This window comes from Trachinotus anak, unplaced genomic scaffold (assembly GCF_046630095.1).
Source record: "Trachinotus anak isolate AG129_WGS33_773 ecotype Australia unplaced genomic scaffold, CSIRO_AGI_Tana_v1 ptg000032l, whole genome shotgun sequence".
Classification (NCBI taxonomy): domain Eukaryota; kingdom Metazoa; phylum Chordata; class Actinopteri; order Carangiformes; family Carangidae; genus Trachinotus; species Trachinotus anak.
The window spans coordinates 9,706,985-9,734,872 of NW_027273883.1; the positions used below are offsets into that span (position 1 = coordinate 9,706,985).

Consider the following 27,888-nt stretch of genomic DNA (forward strand, 5'->3'; position numbering starts at 1 on the left):
AGGAATGGAGGCAAGGAGAGGCTAAGGGAAGGGGGGAGGGAGGTGCATAGAAAGACATAGAGGGGTTAAGGTATAAATGCAGTGAGTGACAGATCATTCACGTCCAGTGTGGTCGTAGGAAGGCTCGAGTCAGCCACATGATGATTGGCCTGATTGTTCTCGCACTCCTTGGCGCTGCAGGTAAAGCACATCTGGAGTATGTACAAAGGTTTTAGAAAAAAAAAAGTAAGTATTATAATTCTGATAAATATAAAGCATTTTTATATTTCCTTAACACCACAGCTGCAGCCCCTACGGATGACAGGATTGTAGGTGGCTACCAGTGCGAAGCCCACTCCCAACCCTGGCAGGTGTCTCTAAACATCGGCTACCATTTCTGCGGCGGCTCCCTCATCAACGACCAGTGGATCGCCTCTGCTGCTCACTGCTGGCAAAAGTTTGTATTACATTCAAATACTCATGAGCTTCTGTGTGAACATTTATGAACAACATAATTACAATCATTTTCTTCTTTGCCTCTACTTCAGCCCCTATTCCCAGATTGTAGTCTTGGGTGACAACCACATCTGGATGCATGAGGGCACCGAGCAGTACATGTCTGTGGATGCCATCTACTGGCACCAGAGTTACGACTACCAGACCCTGGACTATGACATCATGCTGATGAAGTTGGCACACCCCGTCACTGTCAACCAATACGTCAAGCCTGTCTCCCTGCCCAAAGCCTGCCCCACACCTGGGGACATGTGCACGGTGTCCGGATGGGGGAACATCTACTCCGATGAAGGTGACATTGAGAGTCATGAAAACCTTTCACCCATTATACCAGAATATTCATCCAGCTGTGATTCTGTTGTGTCCTGATGCTTTGTTGTTGAGATAACCTTTAAGAGAAAGAGTGGAGGTGCTATTGCACACGGCAAACACCATATGATCACCATACAAGGATGTGTTGATATCGCTGTGGCTTAAGATTGTGCAAAGAGCACTGAAATATAAGTTTAGCAGAAACCATGGATGCAATACTCAATCATTTATACAGTATTTTCAGTCTATTCTTTGAAGGGGAAGCTTATTTGTAGAAGCCCCCTTCTACTCTACAACCTGCTGTTTGCAGAATTATGCACATTTTGAAACTAGAAGCGTCTTTCCACGTTTGCCTGCTAAAGGAGGAAAGTTTCTCTGTGCTCACCTTAAACCTGAGCGTCAGTGAGAGCCCAGTTTTGTGACATCCCAACTATTTTGGAGCCACTCATTGGTCCAATAAGAAATAAACTTATATAAGTGTGATGTGGAAACATGAAAGCCTCAAGTGCAAATAGACTGAGAATGGGTTTTTCAGTGGAGATGGAGATGAAATGAAAAAAATGTGCATATTCATAGATTATGTGTTTTTCCAGGAGGGAGAAGGGGTAAATGTAATTTTATGAATTTTTAATAGGATAACTCAGCTGTTTTGTGTGGAAAAACCATATTAAACACAAATTATAGTTCACAGCAAAGTATTTTTAAGTATTAATCTTAAAAATGTCTGGAGAAGACTTGAAAGCTCATGTTTGTTGGATAAATGAATTTCCACAAAGACACTTCTGAAACCCTTTTAAAAACCAATACTGCACCTATTTAATTTGATAAACATATAATGGCTGCCATACTGAAATCAACCTCCTTAAAAGTTGACATTTTGGAGCTAGCCATATTCTGTGGTGACGTTGCTCACCTTAGGTAAAAATACTGACTCAACTATTTATCTTTATCGTTATCTCTTGCTCTTATCTGCAGTGTTCAACCCATTTCACCTCCAGTGTGTGGAAGTCCCCATTCTGTCTAACAAGGACTGTGACGCCTCCTACCCTGGCAAGATCACTGACCGCATGGTGTGCGCTGGATACCTGGAGGGAGGCAAGGATGCTTGTCAGGTACCTTCATACATTTACACAGCACATTAAATAAGGCTTGGTGATCTGTGAATATGTAGAGTAAAAATTTATTGAGTGTGATGTTGAGATGATGGAAGGAGTAAACTCCCTTTTCTTCCTCTCCCCTGCTCAGGGTGACTCTGGTGGTCCTCTGGTGTGTAACGGCGAGCTGCAGGGTATTGTCTCTTGGGGTCAGGGCTGCGCTCAGCCTAACTACCCCGGCGTCTACACCAAAGTCTGCTCTCTGATGCCCTGGATCAACGATATTCTGTCCAGATACAGCTAGGCTGTGATCTCCCGTCACAGAGCTACATGAGAGAGGGAAAACCAGAGAGAGATTGAAATTGAAGGAGACAGGGACAGAAGGTGGTGGTGGGTAGTGTCAGAGAGAAAAGCAGCAGGGGAGCAGCTGAGAGAGAGCCACAAGGAGAAACCATGAGAAAGAGAGAGAAAAGGAGATGTGTTTAGTAAAGGCACAGTCAATAAAATCTTCCATTTTGTGATGCATCAGTGTGTTTATGATTTTTGACAAAACTGTTGCTGCTCTTGGGCAAGTATTTTACTGTAAGAATTCTTGAATACTCTATTTCAAATGAGTGGTGAAGTTACACCGAAGCACATATAAACCACAGTCAAACAATAACAGCTAATGTCAGTGCACTATATAAAAATTAAAAAAAACACACAGAATGGGATCAGTTCCTGAGCAAATGCAAAATACTGTGTGTGAGTTAGTTTTTCCTGTGACCCACAACAATCACTCCACAGGAATTTCCATGAAAATAAGAAACAAACGGACACAGACTTTAATCAGTTCATGCATGCACAGCACTGGTGTTCAGTATTCAAATGCTGCATGAAAAGTGTCGGTCGGGGTGTGTCTGTCTTTTAGTTTTGTTGGAGCACATGGACATTGCCCTCATTTTGATTTTCTGTCTCCTGAAACCTGAGTGCCCAAGACATGTGGAAAGAAAGGGCACAGAAGTCGCAACTCCCCATTTATCAATGTCAGAACCCTTCAAGAGTTTCAAATGGAGTCACACTTACACTGAAACTTGTCCAATGTGCTCTATTCAGAAGTGAGAAGTTGGTCTCGAGTCTTTTAACAAAAAGAAAAATTCCACAAAAAGTACCACAATTTATTCTTTTCTAATGTGGAGAATGGTCTTTGTAACCTGTCATGTGTTTTGTGGTTTGAAAATTTAGTAGCTGAAGATGACAGACTCTCTCCTCCTTCATACTTTCCATCACAATGTTTTTTTCAGTAAATCCATTAGATTTTTGACAAGATTTCTAGTGTGTTCTAAAGGTACAAGATAATTTAGGTAGATATTAGATATGAACAAAAATGATTTAATGACTGGAAGGTAGCAAATCCTAATTTTTGGATTTGTGGGATGTTGGTGCATTGTTGGCTCACAGGCCTTGCACGCCAGTAGATGCTCCCCCCTCATCATGGTTCAGTTCAAGCAAGGACTCCTTAAATCCTGTCTCAGTTCAGAGCAATATCCAATCTGAAACAGACATATTGTTTGATGTTTTAAGGGATTAATTCCGCAATGTTCCTAAAAACGTTGGTGCTCATCTGTGTGAGAATGAAAAACCAGGGAGCTGATGCAATACAAGCTCGAAGTCTGTCACATTTTTTGACTGATCACCTGACAGTGCCATTCAGAGGAAAACGAAAACATGCCTTGTGGCTGTCAGGCTGCTGTCACAATGTCACGGATATTATGATGCTCAAAAACACTGCAATTACTTTCAGTTCTCAACAAGAAAAGAAATGTCACGCTCACCACAACTGCCTTGTTTTCTTGTCCATGAAAGGTTAGTTGAAGCTGCTGGTCGAGAATCGGCCCTCAGAAAGTCAGTTCTGCTGAAATGATGGCACATATCTTGTTTGACACTTTTGCAGCAGGCAATAGACTGCCTGAAATCAATCGCTGGACACTTACACAGAAATATCTCCCATCTGCTCTCCACAGACAGAAGATTGCAAAGCACCTGCTGCTCTGTACGGGAACACAGCCCCTCTCTTGTCATCATTATCTCTGTGACACACAAGATACAGAAAGAGAGGAGATGATGAAATGGAATATGACAGCAAGACAGATTAGAAAACGAATGACAAAATGTAAAATTTAAAGTACCCCTTTAAAGAATATTTTGCATATGCATTTATAATTAATTTATTCATAATTCAAATTAAGGGAAATGAAATTGAATTATTAATTGGCAACAACCACAGCAGACATCCATCTTCTAATGAGTTATGAGACTTCAAGGTGTATATAATGTAGAGGAAAGTCCACAGGAACCTCAGGCTACATGACAGATCCATTCAATGCTGGTAAAGAGGGGTTAAAAGAAAATCTTAATCTGAGTGAAACTGATAAAAAACTCATTAAATGCTGCTGTGGAAGGTACATTAATAGTAAATAAACATATTATAGGAGGTAGGGTTGTTTTGAACATGTTGCAGCAATTAGAGCAGCATTTGCCACAAACCTCAAACTTGGCCCAGGATCTTAAAAGGATCAAAGAAAGATTCAAACTGAATCATCATTTCTTAAATAAAATGTTAGTTTATAGAAATATATAAAACATATAGAAATCAGGTTTTCCATATCAACTGTGGATGCTAGTAATGGTCCAAGGTAAGTTACATTGCCCTACAACAAACATTTAAAAATTATGTTATCATTATTGTAGAGTTACATAGTAATTGCCAATAATTAAGGAAAGATGCAGTGTGTTAGGATATTTAAGAACACCAGATAATGACGAGTAAATTCCCTCTATGTTTATAACTTTGCCACTATTGAAAGTATTTTATTGTTTCAAAGGAGTCATTTCTAATGTCAGTATGTGTTTGAGTCTTCTTTAGTAGAGCTGGGTGATAATGAAATTTTAACAAGCTTATAATAAACAACTACATTTGCTGAAGAATACTTAAGTATCTGCTTTTTGAAAATCATTGCACATCAAAATAGTTTCAAAGAATTTGGTTTAAATTGTTTATTTGTTATATTGTTCAGTACAAAAGATGGAACATAAACAGCAAAAGATGTTGAGCTGCTGGACTGAACTTGTTTGGTTGGATCACTTAGTAGCTGGCCATGGTGTTCTCCAGCCATTCGTTGAAGATGCAGACCTAAGAGTGAAAAAGACTAGAGTTAGATCAGCTGATCAGTGTGTGACTGCAGTTCAGACAGCCTAAGTAAAGCTAAACTGGACACAGTGTGTTGATTAAATATCTTTCAACGTTACCTTGGCGTAGACACCGGGGTGGTCCCTCTCAGCACATCCGTAGCCCCAGGACACAACACCCTGCAGCTCACCGTTGCACACAACGGGGCCACCGGAGTCACCCTGAGAGAGAAAAGAGTGTAAAATTAGTCAAACAGGTTCAATCAAACTCAACAAGTCGTACCAAGTCTTTCATACAGTAGTTGGTGCATATCTGCCTGAAGATTGAATTACACACCTGGCAAGAGTCCTTGCCGCCCTCCAGGTATCCAGCGCAGAACATGGCATCAGTGATCATGCCGGGGTAGGAGTTGTCACAGTCCCTGTCGGACAGGATGGGGATGTTCAGGCACTGCAGCTTGTTCCTGTCAGCGGCTGGAGAACAAAAACAGATTTAAGGAAACTGGAGTAAAGATAAATCTCCATGTTGAGGACACAATGCAGGAGTAATTACTCACTGGAGCTCATGGTGTTGCCCCAGCCAGAGACTTTGCACATGGTGCCAGCGGGGGCACAGCTGGTGGGCAGAGCCACAGGCTGCACATACTGGTTGAGGGTGGCGGACTTGCTCAGCTTGATCAGCATGACGTCATTGTCGATGTTGTAGGAGCTGTAGTTGGGGTGGCGGATGACACGGGAGGAGCTGATGAACTGCTCAGTTCCCTCAGTGACCCTGATGTTGTGCTCGCCCAGACGCACCTCCACACGGCTGGGAAAAAAAAGACAGACAGGGGATTAAGCTAAAGCACACCATCAAATATTGATCTGTTCACCCCTCAGGAAGATAAATGAGACGTTTAATCATGGAAAACAAGAAACAAGAGGACTGTACTTACGACTTGTAGCAGTGAGCAGCAGACACAACCCAGTCCTTGTTGACCAGGGAGCCTCCACAGAAGTGGTAGCCAGAGTTCAGAGACACCTGATGGGGCTGAGAGTGGGGGGTGCACTCATACCCTCCGACGATCTTGTCGTCCTCCGTGGCAACTGAAAACATGCGTTGGAAACAAGTTAGTTGTTTCCTTCTACTCTTTACCAGCAACAATGAAATGCATTTGTATGTAAAATCAACTTGTTCTTTATTTTCAAACCCCAAAGTTGTGCATTATACATTTGAGTACTGGAACATAATTAAGTTGCTGCCAGGACATGGGTAAAGCTCTAGTCTGGGATAAAGACCAAGAGACTGCTAGCAGGAAGCAAAGCAATCTGCTCGGATTAAACTTCACACTCACAAGCAGCTCCGATGAGCAGAACGAAGACCAGAGACCTCATGGTTGCTGTGTGATCCTGTAGATGAGAGACTTCACCTGGAGCCCTGGTTTATATTCACAGTCAGGAGAGCTGCCCTGCTCTCTGGCCATCCTCATTGGTCCGTGAGGAACCAGTCTCTGCAGCGGGATGTTGGGATTAAGTGATTCATTTCCAGAATTACATAAAACAAACATTTTTCATTTTAGGAGTAAGGACAGCTTTCTCATCAGTAAAATTTGGAAAATCACAAACAAATATATGAATAGTTCTCCTTCTGATCATGTATCATTAAGTTAGTTAACTTATCCATGGGCATTTTCATTAAAAATAAAAAAGAATCTTTCCAGGATATAGGTCATCTGAACAATGTATTAGTTTGAGCCTGTCTTTTGTTAAGGAATCACTCTCTGTTTTTAGTACTGCCATGAAAATATTAAATTTTCTCTAACTAGATTTCTGCATCATTATAATGTGTTTCTTTATGGCAACGTGACACTTGTTTTATTCAGTCAAAACTCACAACTAAATTAATTACTTTACTCATCTTAGATGGATTGCATCTTGACAGTTCACACTTTAGAAAAAGTACATTGTGCTTATGTGTGATTTTGAGCTACAGGCATTGTGCTTTTTTTAAATCCACTTCATTTATTCACCAGCTTTAATTAGTCTCTTATTAGTCTCTTGTTTTGGGAAAAGTGTGAATCCTCCACCTATTAGATGAAAGTTGGCTCACGTTTTTTTACTGATCAGATTGCACAGGAACACAAGACACCTCTGTTATTAGATGTGTATGAACACAGTGCCTCACAGCTGTGTGTTTCTCAGCAGCTTTTACCTGAAAACTAAATTCAGATATGAGGGGCTGACGCTGCCTTGAGAAACAAATCATTAGCTTTGCAATATGTTTTACAAGGCACTTTCAACAAGTAGTGAGCAATGGTGGAAAAAGGTTACTGAAGTAATAATAGCAATAGCACAATTTCAAAATACTCTACGTTACAAGCAAAAGTCCTGCTTGTGGAAAAATACCAAAGTATTACCAACAAAATATGATTCAGTTATTATTATTAGAAGGTTAAAGTACTCACTCTACAGAGTGGCCCACTCTGTTGTGATAGAAATATAAAGTATGTAAATGTATTTTGTTACATTACACCACTGGCAGAAAGCACTTTAATATGTTATATGAAAACAAAAGTGGTTAAAATGCTGGGCAACAAAACAAAATGAGTAAATATTATAGAAAATATAGAATGCCACAATACAACTATGTTTTGAGAAGTAACCCAAAAAAGAAATGCTGGATAAAATCTAGAATAATGTCAGTCCACACTGGGCATATAAATCTTTTCCATATGGGAAAGTTCTACTTTTAACCACCACTAACTATTTTTTTCATTATATTTATTCACATCAAGGACAATGCACAAAGTACATACATTTTTGTAATTTTTACCAGATTTAGCTTCCAGCTAATTTTCACCTGAAAATGAACTTATATTACACTAACATCCAGCTGGGCTCAGAAAAAGCAACATTTAATATGTTTATATGCTGATACAAGAGATGGTGAAGATTTAAAAGTTTTAATCAAGATACTTCTTAGATGTCTGTGTCCTTAATATCAACTCAGGAGAAATGGATGAGTAAGAACTTCACTTGCACTTAGATAAAAACAATGGCCTGTGCCCTGCTGACAACCTCTATAGATTGTCTAAGTAAGTAATCTATGTGTCATCTGTTGCATTACTTAAGCAAATAATTTGAACAGAGAGAAAATAAGTTATAGAATACAAAGCACTTCATATACATAACACTTTATTTTTTTGTATTTTTTCATCCTTAGCACAAAAATTGGTATTTCAACAGTCAAAAATACGGGAGTTGTCCTTCTGATGTGGGGGTTTAATGGTGGCCATTGATGAGTTAATTGCTGTGCTATGCAAGCCACTCAGTCTGCACACAGACCTGGAAATGGAAAGACAGTCATTTTGTTGCATTAAATAGTGTGATATTTGCTATGTGCTATATGTTTAATTGCTGCTATGAAACATTACCTTAGCATAGACACCAGGGTGGTTCTTCTCAGCACATCCGTGGCCCCAGGACACAACACCCTGCAACTCACCATTGCACACGACAGGACCACCAGAGTCACCCTGAGGAGGACAGAGAATTTTTATAAACCTTTACATGGTCATATTAATTAGACAGTGTGAAAAAATGTAGTCCACCTTGAAAATATAGTGATAGAAAACAGCAGAAATGCAAACCTGGCAGGAGTCCTTTCCTCCCTCCAGATGTCCAGCGCAGAACATGGTGTTGTTGATCATGTCGGGGTAGGAACTGTGACTGTCCTCATCGGATAGGATGGAGATGTCCAGACACTGAAGCCTGTTACTGTCAGCAGCTGCAGCAAGAAAACAAAAGCAAAGTATGTACAGTGTCTTTAACTAAGACAGTAACTAAGATATTTGGGACGGACAGACAGACAACAATTATGTTGAAACGTCATTTAAGTGTTAAATAAAAAGCTTTCAAAATCAAGATTTTGTAATAATCTTTATATCACAGTATTACATTTCACCCCAGGATATCTTTCTTCTAACCTGGACTGACTAAATTGAATTGTAACATTTCACTCCTTCTGTTTGACACTGAACCATGCATTTCCTTGTTTGTAGTACAGGGACACCTAAACAATTGAATAGCAGACACATGCAACTAGTCTGTGTTATATTTTGAGTGCACTAGTTTAAAAGAGCTCCAAGATACAGACAGAAATGTCAAAAATGTTACAATAATCCCCAGTCTGACATTAAACAGTCACATGCAGCAACTGTGCAATTAAAAAAAAAAAAAAAAAAAACAAAACAAAAAAACAATCAAAACTGCATTTCATCTACAAAAGGGAGGAAAAAAATTTCATACTAAAAATCCAATTGTTAATTAACCATACTGTATATACTGGATTCTAAATGGATATTAAATCTTCAGACTGTGATTAATGCAACTCCTCCTGCTACTGTCACAAATGATTCATTATTAGATTATAGTTAGAGGAAGAAAATGGAAGTGTCAAAAATGTCATTCACTTCAAATTGAACCACAAACCCAATCTTGTTATTCACTCAGAAGTGCTCTAACAAGTGTTTTGTTTTTCTTTGTGTATAACTGATGTGTGTAATTGAGTGATTTCATGTCTTTGTGCTGTTGTTCTCTTGTTACTTCCCTGAGTCAACATTTTTTGAGGCGTTCTAATCTAAAGACACACAGGTTGGTTTTCCTGTGAAAGCCAAATTCAGCAACTGGTGGCTGTGAACCAGGCCATCTGCAGAGCTGCAGCCAGGTCTTTACAGCACAGCTCCATCCATGTCAGGGTTAATGATTACAAAATACACTAAATTCAGACTGTATCCTGAAACAATCTCACAGAAAATGTATAATTCAGAAATAGTCACAGCATCAAAGTAAACTTAGTTTATACAGATACCAAGAGAAATTGTGGGTTTTGTTCTTCAGACAAGTGAACTAATTTGAAAGACATCCACTCAGTTATGTAATCGGATGTCAAACCATCCATGTAATACCAATAATATTTCATATAGATGTAGAAATTTGCTACATTAATTTTACAAGCATATTTGAAAGCTCATTTCTCCAACCCCCCCCCCCCCCCCCCCTTTCAATTTGCATTCAACTTGCTTCTAAAAGGTTTGTAAATAATAAAAATTTAAGCTTTACAGAATGTATACTATATAGTATGCACCGTCCAACCCACAGCTAACAAAATATTTGCTTTTCCAGTACCCAGAATTTTTTTTCCAGGATCCTGATTGGTCAAAAATAACCGTGGGAGGTGTGTTCGGCAGGGATTGGGGAGAGGTACCCATCTATATAAACCAGGGCTCCAGGTGAAGTCTCTCATCGACAGGATCACTCAGCAACCATGAGGTCTCTGGTCTTCGTTCTGCTCATCGGAGCTGCTTGTAAGCAAATGTCTTTCTGCTCATTTTCATTGATTTTAATGAGTGAATTATAAAAATATTTGTTTGGCTGCTGACTAATTGGCTGACTGTGTGTTTTCAGTTGCCACGGAGGACGACAAGATCGTCGGAGGGTATGAGTGCACCCCCCACTCTCAGCCCCATCAGGTGTCTCTGAACTCTGGCTACCACTTCTGTGGAGGCTCCCTGGTCAACAAGGACTGGGTTGTGTCTGCTGCTCACTGCTACAAGTCGTATGTCACTCCTTAATGCTATGAAGATAAAGCTTTGCATTCAGGAATTTAATGTGCTTTTAACATGCATCATGAACTTCAGCTGCTAAACACCCTCTCTTTCCACTCCAGCCGTGTGGAGGTCCGTCTGGGCGAGCACAACATCAAGGTCACTGAGGGAACTGAGCAGTTCATCAGCTCCTCCCGTGTCATCCGCCACCCCAACTACAGCTCCTACAACATCAACAATGACGTCATGCTGATCAAGCTGAGCAAGTCCGCCACCCTCAACCAGTATGTGCAGCCTGTGGCTCTGCCCACCAGCTGTGCCCCCGCTGGCACCATGTGCAAAGTCTCTGGCTGGGGCAACACCATGAGCTCCAGTGAGTAATTACTCCTGCATTGTGTCCTCAACATGGAGATTTATCTTTACTCCAGTTTCCTTAAATCTGTTTTTGTTCTCCAGCCGCTGACAGGAACAAGCTGCAGTGCCTGAACATCCCCATCCTGTCCGACAGGGACTGTGACAACTCCTACCCCGGCATGATCACTGATGCCATGTTCTGCGCTGGATACCTGGAGGGCGGCAAGGACTCTTGCCAGGTGTGTAATTCAATCTTCAGGCATATATGCACCAACTACTGTATGAAAGACTTGGTACGACTTGTTGAGTTTGATTGAACCTGTTTGACTAATTTTACACTCTTTTCTCTCTCAGGGTGACTCCGGTGGCCCCGTTGTGTGCAACGGTGAGCTGCAGGGTGTTGTGTCCTGGGGCTACGGATGTGCTGAGAGGGACCACCCTGGTGTCTACGCCAAGGTAAAACTACATTATTTATAGCAAAAGATTGACCTATTTGCTTCCATCTGTCTATACTAACAAATCTTTTCATAGGTCTGCATCTTCACCGACTGGCTGCAGAGGACCATGGCCAGCTATTAACTCTGATCCTGCGACCACCATCTTACTTGGCTGCCTGTCTTCCATCGTCCTAACTCCAGTATTGCTGTAGAGTTTTAGACAGTGTACAGCCATTTTCCATCAGAATCAATAAAGTCTTACATCTTGACTGTCAAATTATGTTTCTCTTCATGTTTTGTTTGCATCATTCCACGTCATGATACACAATATTTTGAATGGGTAGAAACACCACAGTATTACTGGCAAAATGTACTTCAATTATTACAGGTGAAAGCACCTATTATGTATAATGGCAAGGTATGCGGTGGCCTCGTTATTCCCAGCATAGATCAACTAAGGAGTCTCAAAACTGAAAAAGACAAATAAAACTGATCACATAAAATCAATGAAGTAAAAAGTATAATATTTAACTTCGACATGTGGTGGGGTAAAAATATAAAGTAACATAAAAAAGTAGGTAAAAACGCTAATGGGAGAGACTATTGATATCAATACAAAACAACACTAACATATGAATACAATAAATATTATAAAAAATGATTATAGAACATCCTAATGATAGAGATATGTTTTGAGACGTGACTAAAAATGATGCAGACTATACGTCAGCCCGATAATCCCAGGCTCAGACATTGAGACTATAATTTAGATTAATGTTACTTTTTTGGCTGGACCCCAACGGAATAGCCAGACTATTACTCCGAAATGTTTGTGAGTGACTGACTGAGTTAGTGATGATGATAGCTGATTGATCGAGTTAAGAGTCCAAAGGAATAGGCTCTGTGCATGCAACACTTCCACATTTCACATAAGGCCGTGTCTCCACTTTTGGTCCACAGGATTGATCGCAGAAGACAGTAAAAACAACAGAATCGTTACGGTTCACTCACTGTTTACTGGAATTGTGAGAAGTTAACATCAACAATGTGCAGTGAACAGCCCAGAAGTGCAGTAAGAGGCAACAGAGCAAATTTGAGAAGTTTTATGTGTTTTCCTGTCTCTACAATTATGAAGGTCAACTATCAGCCTGGCTGCCATGGGATTGCCATTATCTCCCATTGTTGCAAAGCTCTACATAGAAGTAGAAAGCAAGGTCCTGAACTCTTTCAGAGGAACAGCACCGAGCCACATGGGTCAAAATTTAATAGCTGGGTCACTGGAGTATTTCTGAATAAGGCAAAACTCAGAGTTGTATTTTAAGTCTGTCGTATAGAGTGTGAACAGGAACAGAGCCAGAACAGTGCCCTGTGGAGCCCCAGTGTTGCTGACTTACAAAGTCATTCAACACAAAGATTTATTGGATGAGGCCTGCACACGGCCGTGGAAGCCATAAAGCAATACCTAAACTAGCATTAGCATTCAGTAGCCTTAGCATTAGACAGACGCCTCGGGAGGCGGCTGGCTCGACCCGGGGGGCCGAGTGCCCAGCCATTGAGACAGATGCCTCAGGAGGCGATTTACTCCCCCCCATCTTACTCACCCCGACTTAATCCGACGGTCCTTAAAGTGTGGTGCCGGCCTGAGCTGGGTTCTGGCATCCCTATGAAAACACATAATGGTAATTGCATTAAATAATATGACTTTCCATTGCTGGGCAAGCAAAGACATTTTAAGCAGCTCTTCTACTGACGATGAAATATTTTTGAAGGATTCAACTTCAGCTAGCAGAGTTTGTTTTTAAAAATGTCTGCTGCTAACCTAACATACATATGTTCACACATCACATTTCTCAGCATCAAATAAGCTCTGTTAACCCTTAGCTGCTCAGATGTGGTTTAAGTGGTATTTTATAGTTTGCAGAGCTTTGGTTAGTAAAGTGATAAATCACCCCCGTTGTAGCCTGGATGTTGTCCACAGTCCAGCAGAGGTTGTAGGTAGTGACAGTTTCTATTCCCATATATCACAAACATTCAACATTGCACCTTTATTTCCCACTGTTAGGCTCTTATTAGACTCTAATAAGACTCTTAGACTTTCTAAGACGGTAATTTGTGACACATGACAACAGAACTGTACCATAAACTGAAGTGAAATCCATCAGCATATTGTGGTTGTTCTTATAGTTGCATAACTTTGGTAAGTAAAGTGATACAAACAGTTGTTACTGAGTAGTTCCTCATTACTTAATTATCACATCGCAATAAGTTCCTTAACAACAAATCAGCTGCTTACACGCTTAAATGTTTAAGATGAGTTAAAAGGATATTCTGTTTAATACATTTATTTTTAAGTCGTCGTCATCACTAATGCATCAGAAAATAACGTGGATGTGATTATTTATATCCATGTGGCTTGAATATTATAATTAAAACACTTGTTTGGAAACTTGCTGTCTGCGATTTGCTGTCAAAGAACTCATTGTGATATAATGATGAAGTAATGAGGAACTATTCAGTAACAACTTTAGTGATCAAAGCTCTACAACTGTAAAAACAACCTCAATGGTTGGATTTCACTTTAGTTTACCAGACAGATCTGTTGTAATGTGTCACAGACAGAGCTCTAGGAAAGTCTAACAAGAGTCTAATTAGTGTCTAACAGTGGGAAATAAAGATGCAATGTCCTGGCAACTGCCATAGCCTCATGTTTGTGACATATGGGAGTAGAAACGATCACTGCTTACAGCCTCCACAGGACTGTGGACAAAATCCAGGCTACAATGGACGGGTGAGGGAGTGCCCAGATGTGACCTGACGCGCGTTGAATTTCATTTACGGTAGAATTTTCTTCTAATGAGCAACAAATGACTGGTAATAAAGTATGACCTTTATTTAATATGTTAAATAAAGGTCAAATATAAAAAATAATCTGTAAAATATAAAAATCTGTAAAATAAATCTGTATGAAAAACTCAAGTTTGTGCATGTGAAAAAAAAGTTGTGGTTGTGTCATAGAAATGTATATTTGTTAAAGATTATGTGAATCAAAACTGAACAAATCAATGATGTGTTTAAACAAAGTCTGATTACATATACAGAGCAGAAAACTGTAAAACCAACATTTCCTGTGTGTCACACTGACCGCTATGAATTTTAACTCTTGTAACTTCAGTGTCACACACTGTGTGGGAGCTTATGAATGCAGAAATGTATAGTTTTCTTCTCTGTATCAGCACACAGACGGTGACAAATCAATTTCTTCTTTTACAAAGTCTTGAACAAATACAAATCTCTGCTAGACAAGCACATTTTTTCACATGCAGAAACTTCAATTTCTCCTGCAGATTTATTTTAGAGGTTTACAAGTGTTGATTTACAACTACAGACAGTGAAATTATTTGTGAACATCACTTTACAAGTTCAAAACCATTTTGAGCCCAAACAGTTATCAGGTGCAGTCGTGCGCATGAATTGCCATTTCTTCTTGATTGTGCGGGGATCATAATGTGTGGTATTAGCCTGTAGTGCATCCTGGCATCCCTATGAAAACACATAATGATAACTGTATTAAACTAAACTATTTCCCACTGCACGGCAAACAAGGACATTTTAAGTAGCTCTTCTTTTGACCATGAAATGTGTTTGAAGAAGTCTAAGGACTTAATAACGCAAAAGATCTAACAGTCATCCGTTCAAACCTCATTTAAGTATGCACAAAAATATGAAAATTAACCATCTGCTGCTAACCTAACAGATATGTTCACTCCACAAACAGAGTTGTCACAGAGTAGTTCCTCATTACTTCATTATCATATTACAATGAGTTCCCTGATAACAAATCACAGACAGCAGGATTCCAAACAAGTATTTTAATCATAATATTCAAGCCACATATACGTTAATAATCAATTAGTAAGTGTAATAGATTATCATTTAAGTCGGACAGAGTATCATTCAAGTCATCTTAAACATTTAAACATGGATCTGTCTGGAAAGGCAATTACACAAAATACAAACTGCTTCTATAAATAAACATTTTAAAATCGCAAATTTACAAAACGCTCCGACGTCTGACAAAAATAACAGCTTAAAAATGGATGCCACTTGTAGAACAACATAGTGGCCTTATACTGACGTCTGACACGCTGAAAGTTACCTTGACTGATCCAATTTGAATATTTCTCCTAATGGGAACTGCCAGTCATCTGTGTCTGCTCAGTTTTGAAACTAAATTAAAACCTGCAAAGGGATGCTATGCTGGAGTGAAGTTTCAACTCTGCGGAGTTGGGGATATTTTCTTCATTTTCATTGATAAAATGGAAGTAAACAGACATACGCCCGTTTGCTTAAACTGCAGACGCACCTCAGGGATCCTTTGAAAAAAAGAAAAGATGGAGGAATCGTGCTGAACCTTTCTGCTGAAGTCTGACTTTTCTCTGTCCATCTCTCCTGGTGTTAAGGACTGTAACGTTACAGTTGTGTCCAGCGACACATGACGAATCTTTTAGGAGAAATATGCTGTTGGATCAGTTAAGGTAAATTTCAGTGTGCAAAAAACATCAGTTTAAGGCCAACATACTGTTTGTCTACAAGTGTCATTCATTTTAAAACTATTATTTTGTCAGATGTTGGAATAGAAGCAGTTTATATTTTGTGTTATCACCTTTCCACATGTACCCATGGTTAAATGATTTAAAATGAAATTCTGTTTAGTACATTCTCTAATGCATCAGAAGATGACATGGATGTGATCATTAATATGTCCGTAGCGTGAATATTAAAATACTTTGGAAACCTGCTGTCTCTGATTTGCTAAGAAGGATCATATTGTGATATAATGAACTAATAAGGAACTATCTAATAACAACAGTTTGAATTATCACTTTACTTACCAGAGCTGTACAACTATAAAAGCAACCACAATATGCTGATGGACTTCACTTTAGTTTCAGATATAGCTCTGTTGTAATGTGCCACAGGAGTCTAACAGTGGGATTTAAATATGCAATGTACTGACAGCTTCATTAGCCCAATAACCTCAGTTTATGGTACAGTTTTCATCTTATGAGCAACAAATGAAACCAAGAAAGCCAAATAATATTCACCACAAATATAATGGCGTTACATTCCTCTAATTACAGCCTGTCTTGTCTAATGAAGCTTTTCATGGGTCCATGATGGAAGTATTCATTGTGGTGTATTACAGCATAATTTGTAGAATAGGATCTCACTGGAGCATAGTTTGGATCTGATATGACATTGTATTTTATTTCTCATTAGACTATGATCTTATAAAACAGTGTTTTATAGTATATTGGAGTCTGCCATTGGGTTTCTAAATATAGCATCATTTGGTGCTATGTGTTGTTTATTTTAGATCTAATACGAAATTATATGCCGTTTTTATTTACAGCATAAGGCATAATTAGACACCATTAGACACACCACAGTGTCTAATTATGGTATAACTGTAAAGAGAAATACCAGGTGCTCACGGTTATGTCATAGTACATCTCCAGGGAAATGCAAGGTGCTCTTGAAGTTGAAATAGTTAATATGGACACAGGGAGCTACTGGGCTTGCTTCAGGCACATTATCACAGAGCCTAGAATATAGCTGAAATACCTCTATTACCTTATGTTCATGGATCCATCATGTATATCAGAATATATTACAAGTAGCCTATGTGGACAGAATGACATTAGTTACAATCATAACTATAATTCATAAAAAAAATAGAGATGAAAGTATGCCAACCATTTTTAACAATAAAGAGAGGGGTAAGTCAGTTTACAAGTAAGGACTGACATCTATTTCCTCATTAGGACCTGGATACACAAAAGCATAACATTTAAAAATCTAAAAAGTCTGAAGTTATTTATTGATATGATCACCTCCTCTGGTGGACTGCTCCACAAACTCAGTACCCTCCACTTTCAAGAGACTGTCATTGCTGTTGTGACAAATATGGAAGTGGCATGCTTTAGTGTAATCAGGATTATTTGTCTATACTTTGGCACATTATCTACTTTTCAGATGAATCGTACAGAAAGCCTTATTAAAAAGCTGTTATGTTTAGTTATAATGATTTTGAATCACCGCAAACCCACCAATTGTTAACTACAGCTGGCCACGTCAGTCCATGTTCTGCTATGTACCCTCGGTGAGTTTGCCGTAGCAGCACATGTAGTTCTCTACAGGTGCAGAACAAGAACCACCGCCACCAGCTGCAGTCCAGAGTCCAAGACCTCGGGGTTACAGTAACCCCGCAGGAAAGGGAGACCTGCCTGCAGGCAGGCAAACAGGAAGCAGGACAAGCTGGTTAGCAGCAACTTAACTTTCAAAAAAATACTTACATATATCACCTCATAAATAAATACCAATTCCAAAGCAATACTCCACATGAACCAAGCAAAAAGTGTGTTTGGTTGTGACACAATTTGTACACTGGGAACAGCTTTGAGGGTAGAGACCAGTGGCCAGCAGAGAAACTACAAAAAGCAAGAAGCAATGGAAAGATACAATCGCAACTTCTTTCCAGCCAGGACTTTCAACATAAAACCAGTGCGGACACAGGGCTCACTGTGTGGGAACTTTAAGCCTTTAAGCACTGAGTTGAACAGTTTTCTGCTCTGTATCTGTTCACAAATGTTGACAAAAGCACTTCTTTCAGTGTCTCTATGTTACCCTATCAATGATATCATACAACAAAATCACTTTTAATGGATTCAGCAACAACAAAAATTCACTTTATTCTATTCGATGTCCCAATTTTGTCCTGAGTAACACTCTTCCCAAACAAAAAACAGGGATCAATGTTTCATTTCTATTCAATTCATTTCTTTTACCATGCAAGTGAGCCATCTTCCCAAATAGGATCTCTGACAGAGTAAACTCAAAATCTCAAGTCTGTGGATTTACCAGGGAGTTGATTTCTCCTGCAAACAGGGTAGAAGAGGACGAGGGTTCCTAGTTGGTGCGAGTTTGTCTGGAGACCAGTGTCATGAAGAGGAGGCGTGCATCTTCCTTACTTGCCACGGAGTGGATCACTGTGACCATCTTGGTTTTCATCGTCCATATTTAAAGCGGAAATGGCGCTTGACTGTCCAATTACCGCATGAGGGCAGTGCGTAAAAAGTGCAGCTCTCCTCTGCTCAGTTTCCTCCCAGCCTGTTTTTCATGGATGTATTATAAAGATCTCAAGACCTCAAGTCTGTATTTTAAGAGGTCTTATAATACATCCATGCTTTTTTGCTCAGCCGACTTCCGCAATTGTCAAATGTGTTCGTTTGTTCCCCAGTTTACTTTTCTTATGTTGTTATTCATATTACTCTGGCAAAGATGGCTGAGTCTGGGTCTTCTGAGGAGTGTGTCGCTTCATCTCATAGAACACACAGGAAAGAGGAAACCAGCAAACACAAAGTCCAGAAAAAAAAAAAAAATTAGCTGCAAGTGACACAAAATCCTTACAGCAGCTGTGCAACAGTTCCTGATAAACACATCATTCTTAAACAGAGCTCATTCATTTGAAAGTTTGAAGTTTGACTAAATATAAAGGCTTAATGTCACATATATTATTCCTATGCCCTAGGGCAGTTAAGTCTGAATTATCTATCCTAATGCTTGAAATCACAGAGAATCCTAAAATCAGGATACAGATCTACAGATTATACAAGGGGCACCTACTGTTGCACATTCAATAAAAAAAATATCCATTCAATGTTATAAGTGACAAATTAAGTGGTGGAATGCAGGAACTGTATCTCTCTTTTTAATTGAGCCCCCATATTAAGAGCTATTGAGTGTAAATGATGAACTAATACAGCTGAAAAGCAGACTGGAAGTATAGACTTTCTTGCAAATGTCATAGTCTAAAAATGTCAAAGGCTCGCTTTCATCAGTCAGGCTCCTGAAGGTATATAGCTGAAATTACTTTGAGCCACTACGCAAACATTTTATGGCCTCACAGCATCAGAGCCCATTTCCTTGCTATAGAACATCATTTCAAAAGTTCTCCCTTTGGTTTCTAACTTTAGAGGAATAAGAAATGTGAATTCTAAAAAAGGGTCAGGGTCTCCTTTAAATGCACAAGCCATGGTTATATTATGGTGTTTCCACCCTCAAAGCATGTGTTGCAGAAAAATAACAGACTAATATTATAAATATTAAAGTCATTATAGAAGCCTATAGGGGTCTTTAATAAAATGATCACATAAACTTGAAAATGAAAATGTAATTTTCCACTTATATACAGTGGTATGAAAAAGTTTAGGCACCCCTGACAATTTCCATTATTTTCATTTATAAATCATTGGGTGCTTGGATCAGCAATTTCATTTTGATCAGTCAAATAACTGATGGACACAGAATTATTGGAGTAGTGAAATGAGGTTTATTGGATTAACAGAAAATGCTCAATATGCATCAAAACAAAATTAGACAGGTGTATAAATTTGGGCACTCCAACAGAAAAATCACATCAATATTTAGTCGAGCCTCCTTTTGCAAAAATAACAGCCTCTAGACGCTTCCTATAGCCTCTAATGAGTGTCTGGATTCTGCATGAAGGTATTCTGGACCATTCCTCCTTACAAAACATCTCCAGTTCACTTAGGTTTGATGGTTTGCCGAGCATGGACAGCGCGCTTCAAATCATCCCACAGATTTTCAATGATATTCAGGTCTGCGGACTGGGATGGCCATTCCAGAACAATGTACTTGTTCCTCTGCATGAATGCCTGAGTAGATTTTGAGCAGTGTTTTGGGTCGTTGTCTTGTTGAAATATCCAGCCCCGGCGTAACTTCAACTTTGTGACTGACTCTTGAACATTATTCTCAACAATCTGCTGATATTGAGTGGAATCCATGCGACCCTCAACTTTAACAAGATTCCCAGTACCGGCACTGGCCACACAGCCCCACAGCATGATGCAACCTCCACCAAATTTTACTGTGGGTAGCAAGTGTTTTTCTTGGAATGCTGTGTTCTTTTGCCGCCATGCATAACGCCCCTTGTTATGACCAAAAAACTCAATCTTTGTTTCATCAGTCCACAGGACATTATTCCAAAATGAAGCTGGCTTGTCCAAATGTGCCTTTGCATGCCTCCGATATTTTTCTTGGCCTGCCACTTCTGGCCTTAACAAGAACCGTGCCTGTGGTCTTCCATTTCCTCACTATGTTCCTCACAGTGGAAACTAACAGCTGAAATCTCTGAGATAGCTTTCTGCAGCCTTCCCCTAAACCATGAACAATCTTTGTTGAGAGTTGTTTTGAGGCCCCCATGTTGCCTCTCTTCAGAGGAGAGTCAAAGAGAAGAACAACTTGCAATTGGCCACCTTAAATACCTTTTCTCATGATCTGATGCACCTGGCTATGAAGTTCAAGGCTTAATGATCTCACCAAACCAATCAGTTCTAAGTAGTTACAGGTGTTCAAATCAACACAATGACAAGGGTGCCCAAATTTTTGCACAGCCTATTTTTCACATCTGATTTAATTTCATACAATTTAATATTGCTACACTAAAAATCTTTGTCTGGAAAATACCCCAGTACTCAGCTTTTATTAGAAAATGAATGGCATGCCAATGTGATCATTTTCTGTGAAGACAGAGTAAATTATTCTGCAGCCTCAAAGGGGTGCCTAAACTTTTTCATACCACTGTACGTGTTCCAGGATTACATTGAACTTGACTTAATGAATATGATCAAAGCAGGAGAAGCAGTCAGCAGGTTCCATTTGAAAGTATTTAATCTTTTGCTTGTAGTCAGTCAGGTGTGAGTGGTTACAGGCGAGTGGTTATATCTTTACAAATATTAGATGTACTACCTAACAACAAAATAAGCATGACTTGAGGAAATATAATGAAATAAACGACTCACTCGATGCACTCAGGAGCAAAGGTCAAATGATAAAGGGAACCAGCTCAACTGAAGGGCAAACCGAGAACGAGCGCAGGACACAGACCAGAGAAAACTCCGGGCTCCTGCGTGAGCTGCCCAGCCAGCGCACCTGTGCTCCGGTGCTTCAGCACAGCAGCATGTGACCCCGTGTCCCACATGATGCATTATCTGAGCAAAAATGAAAAAGAAAATGCAGTAATTCAATTTTCTAAGTTCTGTGACCATAGAAATGAAAATTTTAATGGGCCCTTAAAATGAATTTGAAAAGCTGTTTGATATTTTATCTTCAAAGCATTTGCATTTCTTTAAGTATTTATTTCTGTTTATTTATTTATACTTATATTATTTTTTTGTCTTTCATGTTCCTTACCTGTCTTGTGTACTTATCAATTTTAATGACACTGAAAACACTAGTTCAAAGCATCTTGTTAGATTCATTATGAGGCATATGGTAACTTTGGAAAAACCATGCTCTCTGTAAGATTTAATGACTGTGAGTTTATTTATGAAACACATTTTTCAATGACAATAACTACTGAATAAAAGAAATGTACATGAGCTGTGCTACAGTGACAACTGCTGAAACTGAAATCTAATTGTTAAATTGTCAGTTCACACTAAAACGTTTGTAAGGCTAATATGTACTTCTGAAGCAGTAACAGCAGCACACATCTGTAACAGGAGTCACATTTTGTACCTGTGTGCACCTCTGGTTGGCCTGTTCCAACTGTTTCTCATTGAAGACCGTTTTAATGTGAAACTGGTAAATATTTTCACCTGTGAAGGTGATGACTGTGCTTGAGTTGATCCATCACCTAATCACAGTTTAGTATTTATAAAATGTTTTTTGTTTTTTAAACGTTACCACCATCACCTAAAAACAACAGCAGAAATGAGGTAAAATGCAAGAAACTGAACCTGTGAATACTAAGAACAGACAATTAGGCTATAAACAAAATTGGTCTGTCCTCCCATCGGAGGAAGCTGAACTGGAAGTGATTTTCTGGCATCATCATTGCAACCCATTTCAGCTAAGGACTAAGGACGTCCATGCAGTGTCCCTCTTCCACAACCAGATGAATGGAAACAAATGCGCTGCGCCAAACATGGAGCAAATTTAAATGTTAAATTTAGCTGTAGTATCAGTCACTATTTTGACCATATTCTGGGTGTTTATCAAGTGAGAAATATTTTCCCTTTAAACTTCTATACAATTGCACTTCTTTTTGCAATCAGTGGAGCTGATTTTAAATTTGTCTGTACTGAAATACTGTATATGTGAGCACAGAGAGTAGGAGAGAGGCAAACACATCAGCTGTTGAAACCAGCTGACACTTGGCAGAATATGACACAATGATGTCAGTCGTTCTTGTTCCACAACAGTTTTAAACTACATCCTCAATTTTGTACATTGTCTATACATGTCCAGCCATATAGCCTTCTAGGTTTGGACTTAGTCTTGTTTTCTCTCAGTCCACACTGGACAGATAAAGCTAGAAAAAAATCTACTTTTATCCAGTCATACATATTTTATTTTTCATTAAATTTATCTTCATTGGGAATTAATTTCAAAAAAAAAGAGGAAAGACGTTTTGTACCAGATTAAGCTACAAATTTCCAACTGCAAAAAAATTATATAAGCTTATGTTGCACTACTGTTCAGCTGGTCTCAGAGTGAGAAAGTGATATTTTATATCTTCATATGCTGATACAAAAGATATTGAAGTGAGGGTTCATTTAGAAGTTCTTATAGAGATACTTCTTGGATGTCTGTGTCATTAATATCAAATCAGGGGAGATGGATGGATAAGAAATGTAATCGCTAAATAACACAGATAAAATGTAATGGCCTGTAACCTGCTGAAAACCTGAAAATATATAATACTTCATATATACAAATAAAGTGTTATATTTGATTTACTGTACTTCTTCATCCCCTGCACAAAATTTGGTATTTGAACAGTCAAAAATGTTGAGATGTCCTTCTACAGTGGAGGTTGAATGGTGGAGTTCATTGCAGCCACTCAGTTTGCACACTAACCTGGAAATGGGAAGACATTTGTCAGTTTGTTGCATTGATTGTGTTGTTTGTTGCAATATTTGCTATGTGTTGTATTTTTAATTGATGCTATGAAATGTTACCTTGGCACAGACACCAGGGTGATTCTTCTCAGTACATCCGTGCCCCCAGGAAACAACATCCTGCAGCTGCTGAGGAGGAGAGATAATTTCTGAAATTATAAATCCTTACATTACCATACTCGTGGTCATGCCAATACAGCACATATTAATTAGATAGTATTGAAAAAATTTAGTCAAATTTGATAATGTAGTGATAGAATAGAGAGATGCAAACCTGGCAGGAGTCCTTTCCTCCCTCCAGATATCCAGCGCAGAACATGGTGTTGTCAATCATGTCGGGGTAGGAATTGTAAGCGTCCTGATCAGATAGGATGGAGATGTCCAGACACTGAAGCCAGTTACTGTCAGCAGCTGCAGCAAGAAAACGAAAGCAAAGTATGAGGTACGGATGGATTATTAGAGATTGAAAAAAAAGATCGGAAATTGCAAATTCTTTTAAAATGTACATTTGAACACAGAAATTTAACTTAGTCTGAAATAACTTTTTGAGGAGATTTTACGCACTGGAGCTCATGGTGTTGCCCCAGCCAGAGACTTTGCACATGGTGCCAGCGGGGGCACAGCTGCACATACTGGTTGAGACGGGCAGGCTCGCTCAGCTTGAGAAGCATGATGTCATTCTCAAGCGTGTACAGGTTGTAGTTTGGGTCTCCCATATGCACCTCAATAGGACTGAAAGAGACAGAAGACAGGAGATGTTTGTTTTACATGTTTGCATTTTCGCCCCCATCAGATGAATAAGCGAGGCCTTAATTATCTGGAGTGGGCTTACGACCTGTAGCAGTGAGCGGCAGACACAACCCAGTTCTCACTAACCAAGGAGCCTCCACAGAAGTGGTACCCAGCATTCAGAGACTCATATCCACCGACAATCTTGTCGTCCTCCAAGGCAACTGAAGACAGATGTAAAACATTCAAAAAGTTATTAGTTTGCTGCAGTGATGTAAATATACAGATGTACATGAGACATAAAAGTCTATCTCCTTCACAGGTACTGCACCACACCCACAGGCCGCTCCAATGAGCAGAACAAGACCAGAGACCTCATGGCTGCAGTGAGATCCTCTAAATTCATCTGAACCTCTGTTGTATATATAATCCAAGCTGCCTGATTGGTCCAGTAATTGCCAGACAAAGTAAAAACACAAAACCTGATAGTAAGGGACTGGACATCAGATGTAGGTGGTTCATGCCAGGTGAATGACCCATAAGTCCAGGAGTCACAGGCTTGTGGTCCAATAATATTCAAGCCAAAATAACAGGAACAGCTGGATTATTCACATTGTGCCTTTACTCAAGTCCGAGTCACTGATCAGGAGAGTCAATCAAGGATCTGATCTAGGAGTACATGAAACTTTATTTACAACAAGCCTAACATAATGACTGGCACATAATGGTGTATTATGTGATATCATTTTCTTCAAATCTAAATCATCACTCTGGTGGTAAATAATACAGTAGTTCATTGCATTTTTCTAATTGCTATATGACAGTGTATTTGATTACTACTATATCTGACGTTTAACAGTCACATGCAGCGATTGTGCAATTAAAAAACAGCATTATTTCATCTCTAAAAGTGAGGAAAAATCATGTAAAAAATAGAACCATTAACTTAAACCATACTGTATTTACTGGATTCTAAATGGATTTTGAATCTTCAGACTTAATGCAGCTGTTCCTGCTACTGTGACAAATGCTTTACTAGATTATAGTTAGAGGAAGAAAATGGAAGTGTCAAAAAGGTAATTCTCTTGAAAATGACACTCAAACCCAATCTTCTTACTTATTTAGAAGGGGGGGGGTTTTGTAAGTATGTAATTGAGTGATTTCATGTCTTTGTGCTGTTGGTCTTTTGCTACTTCCCTGAGTCAACATTTTTCAGGTGCTCTAATCTAAAGACACATGGGTTGGTTTTCCTGTGAAAGCCAAATTCAACAACTGCGGCTGTGAACCAGACCAGCTGCAGAGCTGCAGCAAGGTCTTTACAACACAGCTCCATCCATGTCAGGGTTAACGATTACAAAATATATCCTGTGCTAAATTCTGACTGTATCCTGAAACAATCTCATATGAAATGGATAGTTTAGAAATAGTCACAGCATCAAAGTAAACTTAGTTTATACAGATATCAAGAGAAATTGTAGGTTTTGTTCTTCAGACAAGTGAACAAATTTGAAAGACATCCACTCGGTTATGTAATCAGGTGTCAAACCATCCAAGTAATACCAATAATATTTTATATAAATGAAGAAATTTGCTACGTTGAGTTTAAAAACCAGATTTGAAAGCGTGCTTTCCCAATGCCCTGCTTTTAAAATTGCATTCAAATGCTTCTAAAAGGTTTATAAATGATACAATTTAAGCTATACAGGATGTCAGTACACTCCAGCCCACAGCTAACAAAATATTTGCTTTTCCAGTACCCAGAATTTTTTTTTCCAGGATCCTGATTGGTCAAAAATAACCATGGGAGGTGTGTTCGGCAGGGATTGGGGAGAGGTACCCATCTATATAAACCAGGGCTCCAGGTGAAGTCTCTCATCGACAGGATCACTCAGCAACCATGAGGTCTCTGGTCTTCGTTCTGCTCATCGGAGCTGCTTGTAAGCAAATGTCTTTCTGCTCATTTTCATTGATTTTAATGAGTGAATTATAAAAATATTTGTTTGGCTGCTGACTAATTGGCTGACTGTGTATTTTCAGTTGCCACAGAGGACGACAAGATCGTCGGAGGGTATGAGTGCACCCCCCACTCTCAGCCCCATCAGGTGTCTCTGAACTCTGGCTACCACTTCTGTGGAGGCTCCCTGGTCAACAAGGACTGGGTTGTGTCTGCTGCTCACTGCTACAAGTCGTATGTCACTCCTTAATGCTATGAAGATAAAGCTTTGCATTCAGGAATTTAATGTGCTTTTAACATGCATCATGAACTTCAGCTGCTAAACACCCTCTCTTTCCACTCCAGCCGTGTGGAGGTGCGTCTGGGCGAGCACCACATCAGGGTCAATGAGGGAACTGAGCAGTTCATCAGCTCCTCCCGTGTCATCCGCCACCCCAACTACAGCTCCTACAACATCAACAATGACGTCATGCTGATCAAGCTGAGCAAGTCCGCCACCCTCAACCAGTATGTGCAGCCTGTGGCTCTGCCCACCAGCTGTGCCCCCGCTGGCACCATGTGCAAAGTCTCTGGCTGGGGCAACACCATGAGCTCCAGTGAGTGACATCAGCATTTTAACTTCTAGGACTCCATGTTTTTTTTGTCATTTGTGTTATTTTAAACCTTTCTCACCCATGCTTTGCTTTACACATTGAAGCTGCTAACGGGGACAAGCTGCAGTGCCTGAACATCCCCATCCTGTCCGACAGGGATTGTGACAACTCCTACCCCGGCATGATCACTGATGCCATGTTCTGCGCTGGATACCTGGAGGGAGGCAAGGACTCTTGCCAGGTATGTAAAGAGAGGAATCAGCCGAGGTCCTTGTTCGAGACCAGTGCATAACAGTTGCATTTTTCTCGTAAAGTTTTGTTTGTTTTTTTAATTGTTCTTATTCTCTCCCTCTCTCAGGGTGACTCCGGTGGCCCCGTTGTGTGCAACGGTGAGCTGCAGGGTGTTGTGTCCTGGGGCTACGGATGTGCTGAGAGGGACCACCCTGGTGTCTACGCCAAGGTAAAACTACATTATTTATAGCAAAAGATTGACCTATTTGCTTCCATCTGTCTATGCTAACAAATCTTTTCATAGTTTCATATTAATCATTTAAAAAAAATACAGCCATATGACTCATGTTTGTTGCTGTCTGTCTGTTCTAACAACCCTTGTTTTGTCTCTATTCACAGGTCTGCATCTTCACCGACTGGCTGGAGAGGACCATGGCCAGCTATTAAGTCTGGTCCTGTGATCACCATCTTACTTCCATCTTAATTCCAGTGTTGTTGTACTTTCAACAATGTGCAGCCATTTTCCATCAGAATCAATAAACCTTACATCTTGACACTCAAATTATGTTTCTCTTCACTTTATTGCCTGCGTCTTCCCATGTGATGATACGCAATATTTTGTAATGTGCATTCATTTTTCACCAAGGTCTTCAACTGTTTACTGCTCCATAGAACACAATAGAAACAAGGCTCATTTTGTATCTACTACAAATACTGTTTTTTGAAATCTGAAGTATTAAAGTGAGAAAGTTTGTCATGACAGAAAGGATGCTTTATGTGTTGCATGCAATAGTTTAGATTTAACATGAATAAATATTTATTCAGTGCAGTGAAGTCTTGCACAAATAAACAGGCAATCTGAAAAGGAGCATTGATCATTTGTTATGTAAATGATTTAAAGTTCTTCCTTTTTCGACACACAGCATGGATTTAAATGCTTATAATGCTT

General features: G+C 39.5%; 4 protein-coding genes and 1 pseudogene across 4 annotated transcripts; 3 read left to right on the forward strand and 2 right to left on the reverse strand.

Moving 5' to 3' along the window:
- The first annotated feature begins 24 nt into the window (after positions 1–24).
- Positions 25–2,426, forward strand: LOC139613035 (trypsin-2-like). Its single transcript, XM_071469326.1, has 5 exons — positions 25–180; positions 283–436; positions 528–787; positions 1,783–1,919; positions 2,053–2,426. The coding sequence occupies exons 1-5, from the start codon at positions 138–140 to the stop codon at positions 2,203–2,205; spliced, it is 747 nt and encodes a 248-aa protein (XP_071325427.1). The 5' UTR covers positions 25–137; the 3' UTR covers positions 2,206–2,426.
- A 2,496-nt stretch (positions 2,427–4,922) lies between these two features.
- On the reverse strand, positions 4,923–6,556 carry LOC139613038 (trypsin-1). The gene is made up of 6 exons (XM_071469330.1): positions 6,404–6,556; positions 6,005–6,155; positions 5,627–5,877; positions 5,407–5,543; positions 5,190–5,291; positions 4,923–5,073 (listed from the first exon to the last, which is right to left on the reverse strand). The coding sequence occupies exons 1-6, from the start codon at positions 6,441–6,443 to the stop codon at positions 5,026–5,028; spliced, it is 729 nt and encodes a 242-aa protein (XP_071325431.1). The 5' UTR covers positions 6,444–6,556; the 3' UTR covers positions 4,923–5,025.
- A 1,871-nt stretch (positions 6,557–8,427) lies between these two features.
- On the reverse strand, positions 8,428–24,553 carry LOC139613041 (trypsin-1-like; annotated as a pseudogene).
- Positions 10,262–11,722, forward strand: LOC139613039 (trypsin-1-like). The gene is made up of 6 exons (XM_071469331.1): positions 10,262–10,414; positions 10,515–10,665; positions 10,777–11,027; positions 11,111–11,247; positions 11,363–11,464; positions 11,540–11,722. The coding sequence occupies exons 1-6, from the start codon at positions 10,375–10,377 to the stop codon at positions 11,585–11,587; spliced, it is 729 nt and encodes a 242-aa protein (XP_071325432.1). The 5' UTR covers positions 10,262–10,374; the 3' UTR covers positions 11,588–11,722.
- Positions 24,554–25,973: 1,420 nt separating the features above from the next.
- Positions 25,974–27,501, forward strand: LOC139613037 (trypsin-1-like). Its single transcript, XM_071469328.1, has 6 exons — positions 25,974–26,098; positions 26,199–26,349; positions 26,461–26,711; positions 26,813–26,949; positions 27,067–27,168; positions 27,339–27,501. Exons 1-6 carry the CDS (start codon positions 26,059–26,061, stop codon positions 27,384–27,386), a joined length of 729 nt encoding a protein of 242 aa, XP_071325429.1. The 5' UTR covers positions 25,974–26,058; the 3' UTR covers positions 27,387–27,501.
- The last annotated feature ends 387 nt before the right edge of the window (positions 27,502–27,888 follow it).

Coding starts and splice junctions, on each gene's coding strand:
- LOC139613039 (XM_071469331.1), top strand. CDS start 10,375: ATGAGGTCTCTGGTCTTCGTTCTGCTCATCGGAGCTGCTT. Junction 10,666..10,776: donor GCTGCTCACTGCTACAAGTC/GTATGTCACTCC, acceptor TTTCCACTCCAG/CCGTGTGGAGGTCCGTCTGG. Junction 11,465..11,539: donor ACCCTGGTGTCTACGCCAAG/GTAAAACTACAT, acceptor ATCTTTTCATAG/GTCTGCATCTTCACCGACTG.
- LOC139613038 (XM_071469330.1), bottom strand. CDS start 6,443: ATGAGGTCTCTGGTCTTCGTTCTGCTCATCGGAGCTGCTT. Junction 6,156..6,403: donor TCTGCTCATCGGAGCTGCTT/GTGAGTGTGAAG, acceptor GCATGTTTTCAG/TTGCCACGGAGGACGACAAG. Junction 5,544..5,626: donor GGGCAACACCATGAGCTCCA/GTGAGTAATTAC, acceptor TTTGTTCTCCAG/CCGCTGACAGGAACAAGCTG.
- LOC139613035 (XM_071469326.1), top strand. CDS start 138: ATGATGATTGGCCTGATTGTTCTCGCACTCCTTGGCGCTGCAG. Junction 181..282: donor CGCACTCCTTGGCGCTGCAG/GTAAAGCACATC, acceptor TTAACACCACAG/CTGCAGCCCCTACGGATGAC. Junction 1,920..2,052: donor GAGGCAAGGATGCTTGTCAG/GTACCTTCATAC, acceptor TCCCCTGCTCAG/GGTGACTCTGGTGGTCCTCT.
- LOC139613037 (XM_071469328.1), top strand. CDS start 26,059: ATGAGGTCTCTGGTCTTCGTTCTGCTCATCGGAGCTGCTT. Junction 26,099..26,198: donor TCTGCTCATCGGAGCTGCTT/GTAAGCAAATGT, acceptor GTGTATTTTCAG/TTGCCACAGAGGACGACAAG. Junction 26,712..26,812: donor GGGCAACACCATGAGCTCCA/GTGAGTGACATC, acceptor TACACATTGAAG/CTGCTAACGGGGACAAGCTG.